We start from the raw sequence: 19,779 nt of genomic DNA, 5'->3' as shown, positions 1-19,779 counted from the left end.
GTACTAAGCTAAAGGCTTTACATGCATCATTTCATTTATCCTCACAATAACCCTACGTGGTGGGAATGAATATGACACCTAAGACCCACTCCCATCTTGGAGCCTTTGATCTAGCTCCTCCTTTGCCTGGATACACCTCCTCAGGGTATCAGCTTTGCTAATTCCCTCAACTCTTTTACATCTTTACTCAAAGCTCACCCTCTCAAAGGTCACTCTATTTAACACTGCAGTCTGCCTCCTCTCTACAGTACTTCCTTTATTCTAACTTTTTTTAAAATAAATGTATTTATTTTATTTATTTACTTTTGTTTGTGTTGGGTCTTCGTTGCTGCGCACGGACTTTAGCTGTGGCGAGCGGGGGCTACTCTTTGTTGTGGTGCGCGGGCTTCTCATTGCGGTGGCTTCTTCTGTTGCGGAGCTCCAGCTCTAGCTGCGCGGGCTTTAGAAGTTGTGGCACGTGGGCTCAGTAGTTGTGGCTCATGGGCTCTAGAGCACAGGCTCAGTAGTTGTGGCGCACGGGCTTAGTTGCTCCATGGCATGTGGGATCTTCCCGGACCAGGGCTCGAATCCATGTCCCCTGCATTGGCAGGTGGATTCTTAACCATTGCGCCACCAGGGAAGCCCCTGTTCCAACTTTTGACCTTCTAACATACTATATAATTTGCCTGTTATACTTATTGTTTATTTTCTTTCTACCTACCCATCTCCTTCCCACCAACCCCCACTTCCCTGCCAGAATCTAAGCTCCATAATGGCAGGAATTTTTGTCTGTTTTGTTTACTGATCTATCCCAAGAACCTGAAACAGTGCTTGGCAGAAAGTAAATTGTTTTTGAATGAGTACTTATTTCACAGATGCAAAACCTGAGACAGTGCAGTTAAATGACTTGTACAAGATAAGTAGGCATTAGAGCCAAAATTCAAAACCAGCATTCTGACTCCAGACTAGTGCAACACTTGCTTAACAGAAGAGTAAAGAAAGTGAGGGTCAGGAATTTCTAAGTCTAAGCTGGTACCCAGACCCTTTGATTTCCCATGCAGTTACAGGATGGATAGTTAGAACCAACCAGCACCTCTCCAGGGTGAGCTTCAGGGTGATTGAGACAAGGACAATTGGGACATGGCACAAAGATAGAGGGGGTGATCTTAGAATCTCAAGCCTAGTAAGTCCCTAAATGCAGCCCATTTAACATACATACATGTAGCAGATACCCTTGATATAATGTATATCATGCTTGGGTAGCTTTAATCAATGGCAGATGTTATTAGCTATGTGCAAAGCCCTAGATCGTCGTTTCTCAAACTTTCCCTCCTTAGGCAGAGAAGACCCCCGAGGGAACCTGGAGATAATGCCAGATCTAGCCTTCTTTGGGGTTTCCTGTATATGTGTATGCTCTGAAATGGGAAGGGAGTAGCCCACTCACTATTGCCCAAATCAACAGTAGACACTTGAGACAGCTTTCCTAGTAGTGACTGAGGTAACAGGGAGCCACTAATGGAGACTACGCAGCCTTCAGAATTAGGCTGAGCAGAAAGCTATAAGCACACCCCTTGGGCCAATGATAAGGTGCCTACCCCCTGGGTCACAGGTATTATTGTGCCTACTTTCCAAAAGAAGGCATTGAGGCTCAGTGAGGTGCTGAGCAACTTGCCCAAGGTCACACAGACAGCAGGCACTAAGGACCTGAACTCAGTCTGTTAAGACAGCAAACCCATGCTCTGAATCACTTCTGTAACGAACTTATTAGCACAGAGCTTGACACCAGAAGATGCTCAATTAAATAAAATACACTCTTATAGATGTGTGTGTACAATCTTCACTTTTTTTTCTCAGTCACGCTGCACGGCTTGCTGGATCCCCGGACAGGGATTGAACCCCAGCCCAGCAGTGAAAGCACAGAGTCCTAGCCACTGGACTGCTGGGGAATTCCCAATCTTCGTTTTCCTAAAATAAAGAGCTCTTTGATTCTTCAACTCTCTTTTAGAAAGTTCTTTTTTTCTCTCTTCCTTTTTCTCTAATTCTTTTGTAGCCAAGCTCCGTGTCATTTGTGGCTCCCTTCCCTCCTTATCCTTTCCTTCTAAAATCATCTGCAGCAGATATTTGTCTAGGCATAGCTCTCTCTGGGGCCCACAGAGATCGTCTTCCTATTGTCATCCTTATTTCTTCCACCAGGAGTACCTTTCCCTTTCTCCCTTTTCTTCCAGATGAAGAATAGGCATGGCTTATAGAAGTGATCACTATAGGGATAAACTCTTTGCTAATCAGAAGCCCACTAAGCTCCCCACGGGGATGGCTCTTGTCTCTTTTTTCTCCCTAGCCTATCTTTAACATCTAGCGCAGTGCCTAATATAATAGGTGCTCAATAAATATCTCTTGAATGAATACAAAACATAACAGGGTGACCCCACAGAACCACCCGGTTTCTTCCTTTGGCTGAAAAGACCATAAGCAAAAGACCTGAAGAATCTACATGGTACTACAAAAATGCTCAGTAATAGAATACGTGCTAAACATCTGTATATTCTATAGCAAGACACTCATAAACATTGAGATCAGGAGGGATCACAGAAAGACAGAAAGGGAAGGAAAAAGGGAACTCACATTTTGTGAGGACGCAATATATTGTGTGTACTGTACAAAGTGCTTTTCATGAATTACCTCATTTAGTTTTAACAATAGTTTTGTGAAGTAGGCATTAACCCTATTTTATAGATGAGAAAACTGAGCTTTGAAAGATTTACTTTCTTCCCAAGGCCACAAACCTACTGAGGGTCAGAGGGATTCTGTCCAGGCCTGTTTGACTTCAAAGCCCTTGTTCTTTCTACAAAACCATAAGGTGCAGCTTTATAGGTTCTTCCCTTCCAAAATAGTGTTTTAAATAAGTTTTAGCACTCTTGTGAATCACATTAAGTCTTTTTTTCCAAATAAAGTTCACATTTCGTCCGCACTCGTTTCTCTAAAACTGATTATCTATGTGATGGATTCCTTCAGCTTTTTCTTTTAAGCAGAATTTTTGCTTAACAGAATTTTTGCTTAACAAGTCATTCTAATGTCTGGTCACCCCTGGAAACATGAATTTCCAATTCCAATTTCCATTCTAATGTCTGGTCACCCCTGGAAACATGAATTTCCAATAGACGCTATTCTCAGAGTCTTTTGCTCACATTTAATTACATTGTGGGCAAACCCATAGTTGCCCTTACAATGACTTCTTAAAAATGTTCATTTTTATGCTTTTAAATATAGCTAAAAATCTAAATTATAAAATTGATATCTTAAAATTGATCTATTTAAGCCTACGGCTGTAGTATACATACCATATTTCGTTTTTCTGCAACAGCAGAAGTGAGGAATGAGGTATATAAGTGCAGACTAAGACCAAAGAGAGAAAAGCGCTGACTTTTATATAAGAGAAAAACTTATTGAAAACTAGATGACCTGAAGCTCTGACTCTGACTACAAGGGGCAGGAATTCTCTCTTTTTTTTTTCTTTTTTAATATTTTGGCTGCATTGGGTCTTCATTGCTGCACGCGGGCTTTCTCTAGTTGTGGCAAGCGGGGGTTACTCTTCATTGCGGTGCACGGGCTTCTCATTGCGGTGGCTTCTCTTGTTGCGGAGCACAGGCTCTAGATGTGCAGGCTTCAGTAGTTGTGTCACACAGGCTCAGTAGTTGTGGCTCACGTGCTTAGTTGCTCCGCGGCATGTGGGATCTTCCCTGGCCAGGGATCGGACCCATGTCCCCTGCATTGGCAGGCAGATTCTTAACCACTGTGCCACCAGGGAAGTCCCGGGGCAGGAATTTTCTAAAAGCTAATTCCCAGGGCAATTTTTCTTACATCCTTTCTCCCATTGACATGTCAGAAGAGAAGCTACTGAAAAAAGTTTTATGCCAAAAAATTCAGTGATGAATGTATTCTTAGAAAAAAGGCAGTCATCTTCTATGGCTGTGGTTCTCAAGTTTAGAGCACATCAGAATCACCTGGAGGGAGTGTCAGACCACAGATTGTTGGGTCCTGATTCAGTGGGTCTGGAATGGGACTTGAGAATTTGCATTTCTCACAAGCTCCCAGGTGATGCTGTTGCTGTTGGTGGTGGTCTAGAAGCTGTATGCTGAGTGTGCTCTCTGGAGTTTAAGTGCTGAGGAGCTATTGATGCTCCATCAGAAGGCTCCAGGGCAGTAGTTCTCAATCCTCACTAAATGTCAGAATCACATAATGAACTTCTTCAAAATACTGATGCCTGGGCTACACAGCTGTAGTTTTTTTTTCTGTTTGTCTCTGGTGAGGCCCAGGCATTGAGAACACCTGGGTTTGCCTAAATTGATAAATATGAACATTGATTTCATATTTTAAAATTAATTTTAAAATTTTGTCTTATTAAAAATAATCCTAGAAGAACAGAAGAGCAGACAGCAGGATTTCAGGTTAAATATGGTGTTTTAAAAACAGGCATTTACTAAGCTTGCTCCCAAAACCCCACTAAAACAATGGTAATGGGACAAAAAAAGAAAAAAGAAAAAAGGCATTAACCCAGAAGGTCTAAGAGAATAGGATAAGAAAACACCACAATAAAAATGTTGATATTAGAAAACAGAAGAGTGATAACTGACTTAGCTAACCAGAGGAGGCTGAATTCCACACCCATGAATGCTTTTAGGGAAACCTAAAAGGAGTTTGCTTCTTGCTGTGGAACCCCAGAAAGTCTCAGGAGCTGGAAGCACCAGGTGCCTTTGTGAATAGGGGAGAAAGGGGGGCTGAAACAAGAGAACTGAGAAACAACTAGACCCTCAGATGCCTATCCTCACTCTATATCAGTGGTTATTAGAGTATGGTCCAGGGACTCCTAGGATACCCAAGACCCTTTCAGGAGTCCATAAAATCAAAGCTATTTTCATAGTAATACTATGACAATTATTTGCCATTTTCACTCTCATTTTCTCACAAGTGTACAGTTGGGTTTCCCAGTATCTATATAACATGTGACTATGATTTTTGGGGGTATAAATATGTATGTTTTCAAAGGTTAACTCAGTTTGTTCTCAATACTTCTACTGTGTTCTTACAAGCTATTTTTTTTTTTTTTTTTTGCGGTACGCGGGCCTCTCACTGTTGTGGCCTCTCCTGTTGCGGAGCACAGGCTCCGGACGCACAGGCTCAGCGGCCATGGCTCACGGGCCTGGCCACTCCGCGGCATGTGGGATCTTCCCGGACCGGGGCACGAACCCGTGTCCCCTGCATCGGCAGGCAGACTCTCAGCCACTGCGCCACCAGGGAAGCCCCAAGCTATTTTTATTATACCTGCTATGATCTGTATAACCTTAAAATCATCCAGTAAATTATTTTGAAATTCTAATGTTTTTCTTATGCCTATATGAAAGTAAGAACACTTTGTTGTCTTATTTTGCAAGTAACATTTTTAAATTATTCTGAAGGTTTTTCTAAATTTAAAATCTAGAAAAGTCTTTGAGATAATTTTGAATTTAGAAAAGCATCTTATAGAGTAGCTTATCATACTGCATTGGCTAGAAAGGTACACAAGGTAGCTAAAAGAGTGATAGAGGCTTCTACAGTTGACATTGCTGAATGCCTGCTGGATGAAAGGTCAGTAAAAGTTACTAAAAGAAATCACCCCAGGACCATTTCCCAACAATACACTAACTCCTTAAAGATTTAGCTGCAAACATGAAGACAAAGTTAATATCTCTGGATGTTAATATCTTGACAAATCTACAGACATAGCTTTTTTTTGGTATCCATCCAACATAAACACCAACTAACCACTGATAAAGATCTTCTTTTATGTGAATAGCAGTAAAATACACTTGGTGTATTGGTACTAAGCACAAATGCTTGGCCCTAAATACAAATGGTGATGAAATACATAAAGTGTTAAATAATTTATGTGACTCTCATGGTTTGTTCTGGAAAAACTATTTGACATTTGGACTGATGGTACCAAAGCAACAGTGGGCAAAAGAGCTTAACACAAATCAAGGCAGGAACGTCAAACTATGCTGGTGGTCATGTCACATACTTGCAATAAAACAAAAATGTCAGTTTTACTTAATAATTCCCTTGATAAAGTAATAAAAATAAATTTTATTAAATTTTAACCCCTGAGTACACACTTTAAAAATATTCTACATGACTAAATGAGAAATATACATAAAAGACGTCACTTCCACAGTAAAATACGATGATGGTTGTCTCGAGGATAAACACTTACATGATTGTTTGATTTGCAAACTGAATTGGTCATTTTTTTCATGAGCAAAATTTTTACTTGAAAGAATGACCAACAGACAAATGATGGTTATTCAGACTTGGGTATCTGGAAGACATTTTTCTCAAAAATGAACAAAATAAGCCTGTCACTTCAAGGATAACAACTGATAGAACTTGTTGCTGATTATAAATTTTGAACTGTTAAGTGAAAATTAGAATTTTAGAATATTTGTATCTGCCACCAAGAGGTTGTCAGTCTCCCAAAACTTAAAGACTTTTCCTGATTAGGTCAGGGGTGATATTAATAAATGTGCTTTTTTATGTTTCATAATAAAATGTATCAACATTTGGAAGATCTGCATAACTCACAACTCAATAAAACCATATTTTCCAAATGATCAATGCATGATGTTAAAATCATGCATGGGTAAAAGATACATTCAAAATGCAAAACCAAAAAATTTAATGCATCAGAGTATGAAAAGTTCATAGATATGGCTTCATAGTCCATATTGTAACTAACCTTTAGGAAGCTATCACTTGTTGAATTTTGGTGTAGTATCTGAGAAGAACAGCCACAATAAACTGAAAAAGACTATTTAAGTACTCCTCCCTTTTTAAGTTACATATCTCCGTGAGGGCAAATTGTCTTCATATTTTTAAACCAAAACAATATGTTGCCACAAAACATAGAAGATATAAGAATCCACATATCTTCAAGTAAGCTAGGTGTTAAAGATATTTTCAAGAATATAAAATAATGCCACTCTTCTAACTAACCTTTTTTTTTGGAAAATATAGTTATTTTATAAAAATACATTATTTGTGGTAAAATGTAATGAACTTATTATTTTAAAATAAATGTTTTTAAAATTTCTGTTTTAATTCTAATACAGTAGGTATCTATAAATATGATCCACTACCCTACATAGTTGAGAAACTGTCCCATTTCTAAGAGAGCAGAGCATTGGAGGTTGAGCTAGAGTCAGGGCCACCAAACATAGTTGAGGTGGGGGCAACCACAATGAAAACAACAGGATTAAGTGAAAGGCTACATACTAAACAATGAGATATCCAGCTCCTTTCTTAGATATGAGGATGCTAGCAGATTTATACTTCCAAATTGGCAGAAGAGAGAATTCTTCTCTGTAAAAACTAAATTGCACATAAGAAAAGACCAACAGATATGGACAGTTAGGAATCCCCTAATGTAATAACCTAGGCAGATCACCCTACATAGACCCTCAACTAGTTGAGAAGAAATGTCCATGAGGAAAAAAACATCCAATCAGTTTTTCATGCCTCTCTCTTAAATAGGAATAGAGATCTAAGTATCATTTGACATTTGAGGAAGATCTTTAATATGAAAGAAAAAAAAAAAGAAATGGGGGAGGAGGGGAGAACATAGAGGGAAAAAAAGTTTAATGAAGAAATCATAAGAAAAGTATTAGAGAAGAAAGAAAGGAAAGGAAGGGAGGAAGGAAAATGGAGGGAGAGAAAGAGGGAGGGAAGAGAAAATAAGAAACAAAATAAACAAACACAACTAAAATTGATATCTTCAGAGAGAAAAATGATATTGCATCCACAAACAAGAAAAGAAGCCATAAAAAGGAAGCTTTGAAAAATAGTTTTTGGAAATTAGAAATATGATAACAGAAATGAAAATTTCAACAGAAAACTTAGATTATTAAGGAGATTTAGCAGAAAACAGAAGAAAAAAACAAGGGAGAGAAAAATATATAAAAATTAGACTACTGTTTGAGGAGTTCTGATATCTGACTAATGGAAGTTCCAGAGAGAGAGAGAGAGAGAGAGAGAGAGAGAGCACAAAAAAGGAGAAGAAAATCATCAAAGAAAAAAATACAGAAAAATTTCCCTAAACTGAAGGGTATGAGTTTCAGATTGAGAGGGTCCACCACACACCTAATAAACAGAATAAAAAGAGAGTCATACAAAGGATCACTGAGGACAAAAAGAAGATTTTACAAGTACCAACAGAGAAAAAACAGGGCAAATAAAAGGAATGGAAATTTAAAAGGATCAGATGTCTCAACAGTTACAAGAAAAGCTAGAATAAAATGGAGCCAAAGCATCAAAATCCATGGGAAATCTGTATGCATCCAAAATATAAATCAAATTCTAATACAAGGTCTCAACAAGTTTACCTCTCATTTATCTTTTCTCAGGAAGTTCTTGGGAAAAAAATGCTCCACCAAAATGAGGGAGTAAACTTCATAAAAGGGCATGGATCCAACAAATAAGAGAGCCAAAAGGAATCCCTAGGATGATGGTGAAGGGAGAACCCAGGACAACAGCTGTGCAGGAAGCACGGAGATCAATTAGTCCAGATGGGACCAGAGGAGAGACTGCTCCAGGAGAACACCTCCAAGGACAAGATGAAACTGATGGCTATCTGGAGTGTTTGCACAAAGAGAGAGATCTACTCCTCTGGTACAGAATTTAGGCATGACTTAGGGAAAGACTAATAAGAAATTAAGCAAATGAAAAAGAGTTATTAACTGCAGGGAAAACAAAAAGTTGTGGAAGAAAGAAAATGTAATCATTGCACACACATTCTCTTCTGTGAGTCATATTTACATAGGAATAAAAATATGAGCACTGAATTCTGATCTAACCAGTACTTAAGATATAAAATATTGGAGGATGGGGAAATGTAAGTATGTTTCAGTGTGTGATGAGTTAGGGAGGTATGAGGGCTAAATTCTTATCTTCCATAGTAGGAAATAAATAGATAATATTTAAATTGGAAAAAAATTTAAAATAGCATCAGATTGTTATTTAGAAATATGGAAACAAATATAAGAAGTGGCTAAAATTGTGATGATTGCTTCTGGAGAGGGGGAATTGGAGTTGGGAAGGGTGGAGCTGGGTATTGATGGTTTCTATTATAAACAAAAATAAGGATGTAATAAGGATGCAATAAATACATCCTTATTACAGAAAAATTGGAAACTATAGAAAAGTAAAGATGACCATAAAAGCATCCTTATACTCCTTACATCTAAAGGTTAATACTATTAACCTATTAGTAACTTTTCTTTGAGTTTCTGTACATTTTTATATTATTGAGGTATGAATTGTATATTTTATATTTTATTTGATTCACTTAAAAGCATTTTCCTATTTATTTTTCATAACTATTTTCACAACAGTATATTATTTAATATTATATAATATATTTAGGTGTAACAATTTGGGCTTTTTTCCTATATCTTATGAAAAATTTCAAACAGAAGCAGATGGAAAGAATTGTAGAGTGAAAAAAATATATCCACCACCTAGGTTCTACCATTACCATTTTGCTACATTTGCTTCATCACACATTTATCAATCTATCTATCCCTCTATCCATCCATTGATCCATTTTATGTTTTGAGGCATTTCAAATAAGTTGCAGACTTTAGTATACTTCATCCTAAACACTTCATCAATCATACTATTAACCAGAGTTCTTTAATAGAGTTCTCTAATATCTGTTATGGTTCTTTTTCTTAAGTAAATTTTACATACAATGATCTGCACAAAAGTTAAATGTATCATTTGATGAATTTTGACAAAAGCATACATATTACTGTGTAACCCAAATCCCTATCAAAGTGTAGAACATTACAATTACCCTAGAAAATTCCCTCTTGTGCCTTTTGCTCTCTATCCATGTCTCTACCCCCTACACCTACAGAGGCAATTTTCTAATTTTCACAATCTATTCCAGAACTTCATATAAATGGAAAAACACAAATATGCTGTTTTATATAAGGCTTTTTTTCCACTTAGCATAACGATTTTGAGATTCATTTATGTTGTGAAGTGCATCATTACTTTGTTTTTGGATCTTGCTGAGTATCATTCCTTTATACAACTATACAACAGTTTGTTTAATCCATTCTCTTGATGATGGACACCTGGGCTGTTTCTAGTTTTTACCTATCATTAATAAAACTGCTATGAACATTTTTATAAAAGTGTTTGTGTGGCATGTTATTATTTCCTTTGGGTAAATACCTTGTGATGGAATTGCTCTGTCATAGGATAGGTATATTTTATTTATATAAGAAATTGCCAGATATTCCAAAATGAACCAGATATACTATAATGATACCAAGAATTTTTAATGTGTCATTTTGATGTTATACTTTCAAGGAATTTGTCCATTTCAATTGTCAAATTTGTTGGCATAAAGTTGTTCATAATGTTCCCGTATTATACTTTTAATATCTATGTGATCTATAGTGAGAATCCCTTTTTTACTCCTGATAGTGGCAATTTCTGTTTTTTCTTTCCCATTCTCTCTTTCTCTCTCTCCCTCTATCTTTCAATCTCTCTCTCTAAGTTTTCAAATTTGTTCACCTATTCAAAGAAATACTTCCGGCTTTGTAAATTTTCTTTACTGCTTGTCTATTCTATGTTTTATTGCTTTCTGCTTTTACCTTTGTAATTTTCTTTATTTTACTTGGTTTGAGTTTAGTTTGTTCTTTTTCTAGCTTCTTAAGATAGAAACTAAAAAAGGTCATTGATACCAATGTTTCTTCTTTCTAATATAAGCATATTAGAACACAGACTTCCCTCTAAGCTCTGTTTTTTCTGAATTCCACCAATTTTGATAAAATATATCATCATACTCATTTCAAAATATTTCTTACTTTCCCTCATGATTTCTTCTTTGATCCATAGATTATTTCAGTGTGTTATTTAATTTCAAAATATTTAGGTATTTTAGAGATATTTTTCTTACTGATATCTAACTTAATTTCTTTGTCATCAAAACAGACACATGAAAAGATGCTCAACATTGCTAATTATTAGAGAAATGCAAATTAAAACTACAATGAGGTATTACATCACACCGGTCAGAATGGCCATCATCAAAAATCTATAAACAATAAATGCTGGAGAGGGTGCGGAGAAAAGGGAACCCTCCTACACTGTTGGTGGGAATGTAAATTGGTGCAATCATTATGGAAAACAGTATGGAAGTTCCTTAAAAAACTAAAAATAGAGCTACCATATGACCCAACAATCCCACTCCTGGGCATATATCCAGAAAAGACGAACACTCTAATTTGAAAAGATACATGCACCCTATTGTTCATAGCAGCAACTATTTACAATAGCCAAGACATGGAAGCAACCTAAATGTCCATCAACAGATGAATGATAAAGCAGATGTGGTATATATATAGATACACAATGGACTATTACTCACCCATAAAAAGAATGAAATATTGTCATTTGCAGCAAGATGGGTGGACCTAGAGATTATCATACTGAGTAAAGTAAGTCAGACAAAGACAAATATTATATGCTATCGCTTATATGTGGAATCTAAAAGATAATACAAATGAATTTATTTACAAAACAGAAACAGTCTCACAGACATAGGAAACAAACTTATGGTTACCAAAGGGGAAAGGGGGAGGGATAAATTAGAAGTATGGGATTAACAGATATACACCACTGTATATAAAGTAGATAAGCAACAAAGATTTACTGTATAGCACAGGGAACTATATTCAACATCTTGTAGTAACCTGTAACAGAAAATAATCTGAAAAAAACATATATATATATATAACTGAATCACTTTTCTGTACACCTGAAACTAACACAATATTGCAAATCAACTATATTTCAATTTTAAAATTCTGTATGATTTCAATTATTTCAAATTTATTGAGACTTGTTTTATAGCTGAGCATATATGATCTATCTTGATGAATGTTCCATGGGCACTGGAAAAGAATGTATGTTCAACTCAGCCTACAACTGTCAATTAGGTCAAGCTGATTGATAGTGTTATTCAAATCTTTTATATCCTTTCTGTTTTTAATCTAGTTGTCCTATTAATTACTGAAAGAGATGCTTCTAAATATCCAGCTATGAAAGTAGATTTAAAAGTAGATTTATCTATTTTTCCACCTTTTGTTCTTTTAGTTTTTTCTTTGAGTATTTTTTCTTTGGATATTTTTTCTTTGGGTACTTTGAATCTCTGTTATTATGTATTTTATTATGTTTCTATAGTTTTCTATTGCTGCTCTAAAAGATTATCACAAACAGTGGCTTAAAACAATCCAAATTTATTATCTTATAGTTCTGTATGTTAGAAATTAACATGGATCTCACTGGGTTAAAATCAAAATATTAGGAGGGCTGTATTCCTTCTGGAAGTGCTAGAGAAGAATCCATGTCCTTGACTTTTCCAGCTTCTAGAGGCTGCCCTTATTCCTTCACTCATGACCCCCTTCGTCCACCTTCAAATCCAACAATAGTGGGTCAAATCCTTCTCACATCACATCACTCTGACTTCCTCTTCTCTAGTTAAATCTTCCCATGCCTCGTCTTTTCTGACTCCCTCTTCCACTCTAATGGTTACGTTGGGTCCATCTGGATAATCCAAGATAACCTCCCTACTTTAGGTCAGCAACCTTAGTTCTATCCACAACCTTAATTCTAGGAATACAATTTCACAGTCTTCTTAGAGTAAATATTGTATTACTTCACATTAAAAAAACTTGGAACAGTATAACTCCATTTATAGCCTCCTCTCTTCATCATCCTCTGTGGTATTATTGCCATATATTTTTACAACTCTATATGTTATAAACCGCATAATACAATGTTATATATTTGTATTAGAATCAGGTTTTTTAAAAGAAATTAAGAGAAATAATATATTTATCTATAAATTTACACTTTCCAAAGCATTTCATTATTTTCTGAGATCCAACTTTCATTCTGATGTTACTTCTGTCTGAAGAACTTCCTTTAGTATTTCTTGTAGCACAGGTCTGCCAGCTTTCACTTACCAAAAACATCTTTATTTCACTTTCATTTTAAAAGAATATTTTTCTAGATAGAAAATTCTGGTTTGACTTTTTCTTCTTTAGCACTTTAAAGATACAGTTCCATTGTCTTCTGTTCTCCATTTTTTCTGATGTGAAGTTAGCCATCATTTGTGTCTTTGCTCTCTATGTAAAGTGTCATTTTTATCTGAATGCTTTGAAGATTTTTCTCCATCCTTTTGTTCTCAACAGTTTAAATATTATGTCCAGGTGTGATTTTCCTTGTATTTTTCCTTCTTAGGGTTTGCCTAGCTTCTTGGTTCTAAAAGTTAATGTTTTTCACCAAATTTGAGAGAAGTTCAGCTTTGGTTTCTTTTTTTTAAAAAATATTTATTTATTAACATATTAATTAATTAATTAGTTAATTAATTAATTAATTTTGGCTGTGCCAGGACTTAGTTGCAGCATGCGGGATCTTTAGTTGCGGCATGCGGTCTCCTTAGTTGCAGAATATGGACTTCTTAGTTGCAGCATGCAGACTCCTAGTTGCAGCATGCAGACTCTTTGTCGTGGCATGCATGCGGGATCTAGTTCCCCAACCAGTAATCAAACCTGGGCTCCCTGCATTGGGAGTGCGGAGCTTTAGCCATTGGACCACCAGGGAAATCCCCAGATTTGGTTTCTTAAAAAAGTTTTCTGCCTCATTCTCTCTCTCTTGTCCTCTGGATTCTAATTGCACAGATGTTACTTGATATTGGCAATGAGGTTGCTGAAGCTTTGACAATTTTCTTCCCAATATTTTTTCTCTGTTCTTTAACTGTATAATTTCAAACGATCTGTATGCAAGTTCACTAACTCTTTCTTCTGTACTTTCCAATCTCTTAGTAAGCCCATCCAGTGAGTCTTTCATTTCAGTCATTTATTTATTTATTTTGGTCACACCGCATGGCTTGTGGGATCTTAGTTCCCCAACCAGAGATCGAACCTGTGCCCCTTGCATTGGAAGCATGGAGTCCTAACCACTGGACCATCACGGAATTCCCATCATTTCAGTTTTCTATTTTTTCTTTAATAATTTCATTTGGTTCTGTTTTATATATATATATATATATATATATATATATATATATATATATATATATATATATATATAGTTTCCATGTCACTGCTGATATTTCCCTATGTATTCACTCAATATGGACATTTTCCCTTAACTATTTGAATATGTGTGCAATAGCTTCTTTAAAATCCTTGTCAGCTAATCCTATTATCTGGGTCATCTCAGGGTTTCAAGTTATAGATCATTCTCTTGGCCATGGGCCACATTTTTCTGTTTCTTTGCATGTCTAGTAATTTTTAAATTGTATACTGGAAAGTGTGGTTGATATTCTGTAGAGACAGAAGAGTGTTGGTTTGGAATCTAGCAGGCAGTTGGATGAACGTCTGGTCATCTTGTTCTTGTGGCAGCTGCAGCTCAGACTTTGTTAGGGTGAGTCTGTTGTGGTTACACATTAGACTTAAGGCAAATCCTTAGTCTGGGACATAGACTTTACTCCTGAGGCATGTCTTTTAGTTTTCACTAGAAAGCACAAGGTGTTTATCAAGCCCCTCAATTTGTGAGATTCAAATTCCAATCTCTGTCCCTCATGTGACAGACAGCAGCTGAAATTTCTGTTCAAATTTTTCAGGCTTCCAGCTGTTGTTTTCTCCCGGGCTGCTTGAAGTCTCCCTTAAATATGCACAGTTCAGGGATCAGGCAAAGATTTGAAAGGAAGTTTATATGCATATTTGGTGTTTTGCCCCATAACTCCATCTTTCTGAGATTTCCACCTTCTGACTTTTTTTTCTGACACCTCAAATCAATATGACCATGTATTTCTTTTGAGTTTAAAGCCACCTCATACTGTATGGATTCTTAAGTAACCACAGATCTCACCAGTGCCATTCACTTCTTTCAGGAATTGAATAACTTCCTCTAGCTTTTGCTGCCTTTTGATCACTGTTTTGTGTGTGTGTGTGTGTGTGTGTGTGTGTGTATTTAATTATTGTCCAGATTTATCATTGATATATGATACAAGCTATTCCACCATTCCTGTAATTGGAACTTCATCTCACTAACTCTTTCTGGGTTTTCTGCATGGGTTGGAGGGCAGAACCAATCATCAAGTCGTGTATCTTGGTCCTGAAAATCCAAGAGCATGAAAGTCCAAATCAATAGTCTAACTACATAGATTTATTTATTTATGACTTCAGACTCAGAGTTCTGGTTGTTCAAGCTCCAAGCTCAATATCCTAGTATTGAATTGATTCTTTTGGCTAGATGTATACCGACAAATTCTATTCTCCTTTTTTTTTTTTTTCCTGACAGTGACTCTTGATTTCCTTTACATTATTAAGAAATTTTCACCTCAGCATTTCTCATGGTTAGAGAAACATGGCATTTGGCTTTAATTTTCACTGAGTCCTCCTGGCCAAGATTTCTTGGAATTGTTCCATGACTATTCCAAGTCTTGACTGAAAATTATGGCTGTAAAGAATAAATGGTAGAGTCCAGGTGCTACTTGTTGTCCCCAAATGAGTGCTGATCCTGGAGCCAAAAGAAGCACAACCCCATGCCTGCTTTGGGGGTATTTTTAGAGTAGTTACAAACACATGATATTATCTTGAGAGATGGCCAATATTTTTTTAAATAGCTAATAAACAAACTGTATTTACAAAAACGTATTTCTCCTTTATAAAAAAAAAATACTGTGCTCACTTCACTGCATTTATACTATGGAGAGTACTTGAGTAGGGGAAAAAAACTTTCTCTGATCCCTCCCTGTCAGCCATGATAACTGAGCAATGCTTACATTCTTACCCACTAATTTTTATACACTGATCTCATTACTTCTCTTTATAAACACTATAAATTCTCCAGTCTCTTGTCTTTATGCTACATTATCCAGATAGCTTTTGGTGAGGACACTGAAGAGGATTTGAATTACACCAATAGAATGTAATATTTCCAGTATAGGATCATTGTCTTGTTACCAAAGCCGTAACAGTTAAGAGACGCCCATGGAGTGAGACAGAACCAACTTCAAGTCCAAAATCTGCCACTTTCTGTGTAATCTTTGGATTTTATACACCTTCCTCTAAGTTGTAGAAAAATATAGATAAAAACAGTCCTGACCTCATTTGGTTGTTCTGAGGATCAGCTATGGTGAGACCCATAAAGGTTCCTGCCACATTGTTATTATTATCACTGTCGTTATTTTCCCCCCAGGAAATGCCCAATTAACAGTTGCCTAAATAAGCACTTGTTGAACTGAATAAGTGCTATTCTGGTAAAAGAGAAAACACAAATCACAAAAACAAGTATAAAAAATAGTAATTGTAAGTTATGGTAAGTGCTATGGAAAAATGAGCTAAGAAAGACAATTAAATAGGGGGTCTACTTTAGATAGGATCATCAAGGAAGGGCTCTTGAAGGAGGTGACATGTAAGCTGAATCTTCAGAGATGAGAAGGAGTAAGCTACAGAAAATATGAAGATAACAGCATTCCAGGCAGAGGGAATGACACAAAGTTCCTGAGGCAGACATGCATGTGAATCCTCTACAAACTGAAAGTCCTCACCAGTGTGTTGGGACAGAATGAGTAAGGGCAGGGTGGCATCAGACGAGAGCAGAGGCCAAACACAAAGAGCCTTATAGGCCAGAGTAGAGAGTCTGGCTTGTGGTCTACATGCAAAGGGAAGGCACTGAGGGGTTTTAAGCAAGGGAATGACAAGAGCCTCAGACCCACTCAATCCATGACTCAAAACGACAAACTGAAGGAGGATAAGAATTTCTGGAAATATTTGGAACTTGTTGTTTACAGAAACTAAGAGTATAAATGCAGAATAAAATATTTTTCATTATGATTAAAGTTACTGATTGCCAACAACTAATTTTGGAGTTAGTTTTAACTTTTTTCTTGGAGCACGGAAGATAGTTTATTAAATTTCAGTTATAACTTCATGATAACTACTTATCTTTCATTTCACAGCATCTGATAATAAGTAAGAGCAAAAATGGTGAATACCTACTGTTGCCAGGTAACTGCATCCACTGTGTTTCCTGCCACCTTCATGAATCTGTAGGAAACAGAAAGAACAAAGATATTGCAACTTAAAGTAAACCATATCCCCAGGGTTAAAATAAAATAAGCTGAGATAGAGATCAGGCCAATCCTTGGGCAACTATGCTTTCTGAGAGGGCCCACAGCCATGGCCTATCCATGAGTATTGGAAGTTAAAAGGTACAGAAGGTGAAAGTAATCACACTTTCAGCTCTCCACACATCCTTTACCATCTGGAAATCAAGACCCCAAGACGACATTATACCTACGTCTGTCTTTCCAATCCCACGCCTGAGGCTCCCACATCACCTTCCCTGTGATCAAAACTTATCTGTCACATTTCCTATTCTCTAAGGATTCTGAGATCTACTAGGAGACAAACGATAACATTTTCCAAGGATGACAACACAACATATGCCTTTGAAAAACCTCAGGTCTCTCCTTCTATAGAGAGCATGGGAAAACCCAATTTACTTATATAAGTATATAAGTGTGAAGCACTAACAAATATGCCCTAGTGATGGGCTGCCACAGCTGTCTAAGTGTAGAAACCTGAGCACCACATAGAGAAATTTAACCATTTCTGGAGCAGCTAAGTAGAGAACTGCGTGTCTCGACCAGGATGCTCAGCTCAAAATGGAAACCAGACTTGTTTCCCTGCAAAGCACTCAGCAAAGTCTTGCTAGCAATTTGCCACCCTCCTGTGCCCCTTGGGGTTCCACCAGAAACATAGTGACAGGAGAGAGCATCCAAGGCCACACAGATTCCATAAGGTATCATAAACTGCAAGTCTGTGAATAACTCAATTATCGACCTGCCTCCTTTTAGCCATCCACATGTTCTGAGGCCATGTGCTGTCATGGCTCGTGTTACTATTTGAGAGAGATACCACTCAGACACAGGAAATCAAAAGGAACATCTCAGTTCTTTCAGATCTTACTTTCAATTCTCTTTCCTGAGACCCTGGAAGGGAACTTTTCCTCAGACAGAAACAATCTTCCATCAGTACTTCATAAACAAAGAATTTGTCCACTGAGAAGGGAGAAGGACCATATTTCGTCAAGAATGCCCTACCCCTGCCCTACTCCAGCCTAACCTTGCCAGGAGGACACATGGGCAAAGGGCGTGCTTGCGCTGCCCAGACAGAGGCTCTCTTTTGCCCTGATGGTGGAAGAGGACTGAGTCTCTGCAGGACTGGGTGAGAGAAGGAGAAGGGATACCGGGACTACTGTTTAGGAGCAGAGTGATGCTCATAAAAGAAGATGAAGAGGACGGAGAGTAGGGAGACACTGAGGAGGGGAAGGAGAAGGGGGAGGGAGAGGGGAAGGGGAAAGGACAGGTCGGGGAGGCAGCTTGGCTCTTGCCTGTATGGTTTTTCCTATTTTTGTCTAGTACCACTCAGCAGTCCAGGAGCAAGAACGTGGGAAATGGAGCATAGGGTTGAATGAGGAATGAAAGTGGTTTTCTGAGCAGGACCAAAACATAAATGGGGATTGGAGGGAATATAACATTTACTGAATACCTATTTAGTACCAGGTATTCGCATGTATTTCCTTCATATAATTCTCAAAATTGCTTTGCTTGGTGAGGTGGATATTATTAATCACATTATACAGGTTACTAACGTCCCTACTGGTTAGAGAATTAGTATTTCCAGACACCCTAACCAGCTCATTTTTATGGGATCATGCCACTCCTCCTAGCAGTACATCTTAGGAAGCAGGAATCCTCTGCTTTTGGAGCACACGGATTTCTCTTTCTCTTCTCCTCTCCTTTCTCCAGCCCAGAAAAATCTCTTGACTCTGGGAGGGTAGCTCCACTCTCCTCACCATTTCTAGCCCTATGCCCAGGATTTTTCCTTTAAAATTCAAAAGTTGGAAAAGCTGTGCATTCTCTTCTCCATCCTGTCATGTGTCACCCCTGAGTCAATAAGCACACAACCAGCTATCTGCTTGAATAGACAGGAGAAAAATGGAAAAGTCCAGGGAGAAAGAAAACAGATTAGGATCCAATATACTATACCTACCACATAAGCACTCTAAGCTGTGGAAACCTGATGGTAATCTTAGAAGTAGGATAACCCAAAAATTAAGAGGGGGAAGTGAAATTTTGTATCCCCTCCCCAGGATATTTTAAAAATTAGAAAACCTAGGCAAACTTAGATACAAGTGTCATTAAAAATATATATATATAACTGTAAAGCAATTATACTCCAATAAAGATGTTTAAAAAAAAAAAAAAGAAAGAAATATACAGAGGTGATATTTTCCCCCAGTTAAAAAAAAAAAAAAAAATATATATATATATATATATATATATATATATATATATATATATATATATTTACATGGGCTTTACTCCTCCAAAATTATTTCTAAAATCTCTGAAAAGTAAAACTGCCTCCATTTACATATAAAAATAACCATAATAAAAATTACACTGACATTTAGAGTGCTTTCTCATTAAAATTTTTTTTCAGCTTCTTATGTATATAATTTCACATAACTCTCAAAATAGCCCTGGTAGGCAGATATTTCTAATTTATGGTGGAGGTTGGTAAGTCTCATAGAGGTTATGCAACTTGTTCAAATTCATAGAGTAGTGCAGACTAAACTCAGGTTTTCTGATTCCAAACCCTATGTTGCCTTCAA

General features: G+C 37.0%; 1 protein-coding gene across 3 annotated transcripts in view; it reads right to left on the bottom strand.

Annotated features, from left to right (window-relative positions):
- The window catches only part of HPSE2 (heparanase 2 (inactive)), a 573,464-nt gene that overhangs the window by 199,810 nt on the left and 353,875 nt on the right, over window positions 1-19,779 (bottom strand). For all 3 annotated transcript variants that reach the window (XM_060109459.1, XM_060109548.1, XM_060109631.1), the window contains one exon: window positions 17,097-17,144. In XM_060109459.1, the coding sequence (XP_059965442.1) occupies window positions 17,097-17,144 (48 nt within the window). The remainder of the gene's footprint in view (window positions 1-17,096; window positions 17,145-19,779) is intronic.

The sequence above is a fragment of the Mesoplodon densirostris genome, chromosome 1 (assembly GCF_025265405.1).
Source record: "Mesoplodon densirostris isolate mMesDen1 chromosome 1, mMesDen1 primary haplotype, whole genome shotgun sequence".
Classification (NCBI taxonomy): domain Eukaryota; kingdom Metazoa; phylum Chordata; class Mammalia; order Artiodactyla; family Ziphiidae; genus Mesoplodon; species Mesoplodon densirostris.
Note: the sequence above shows the minus strand (reverse complement) of the source record. Positions and strands in the feature narration are given on the sequence as shown.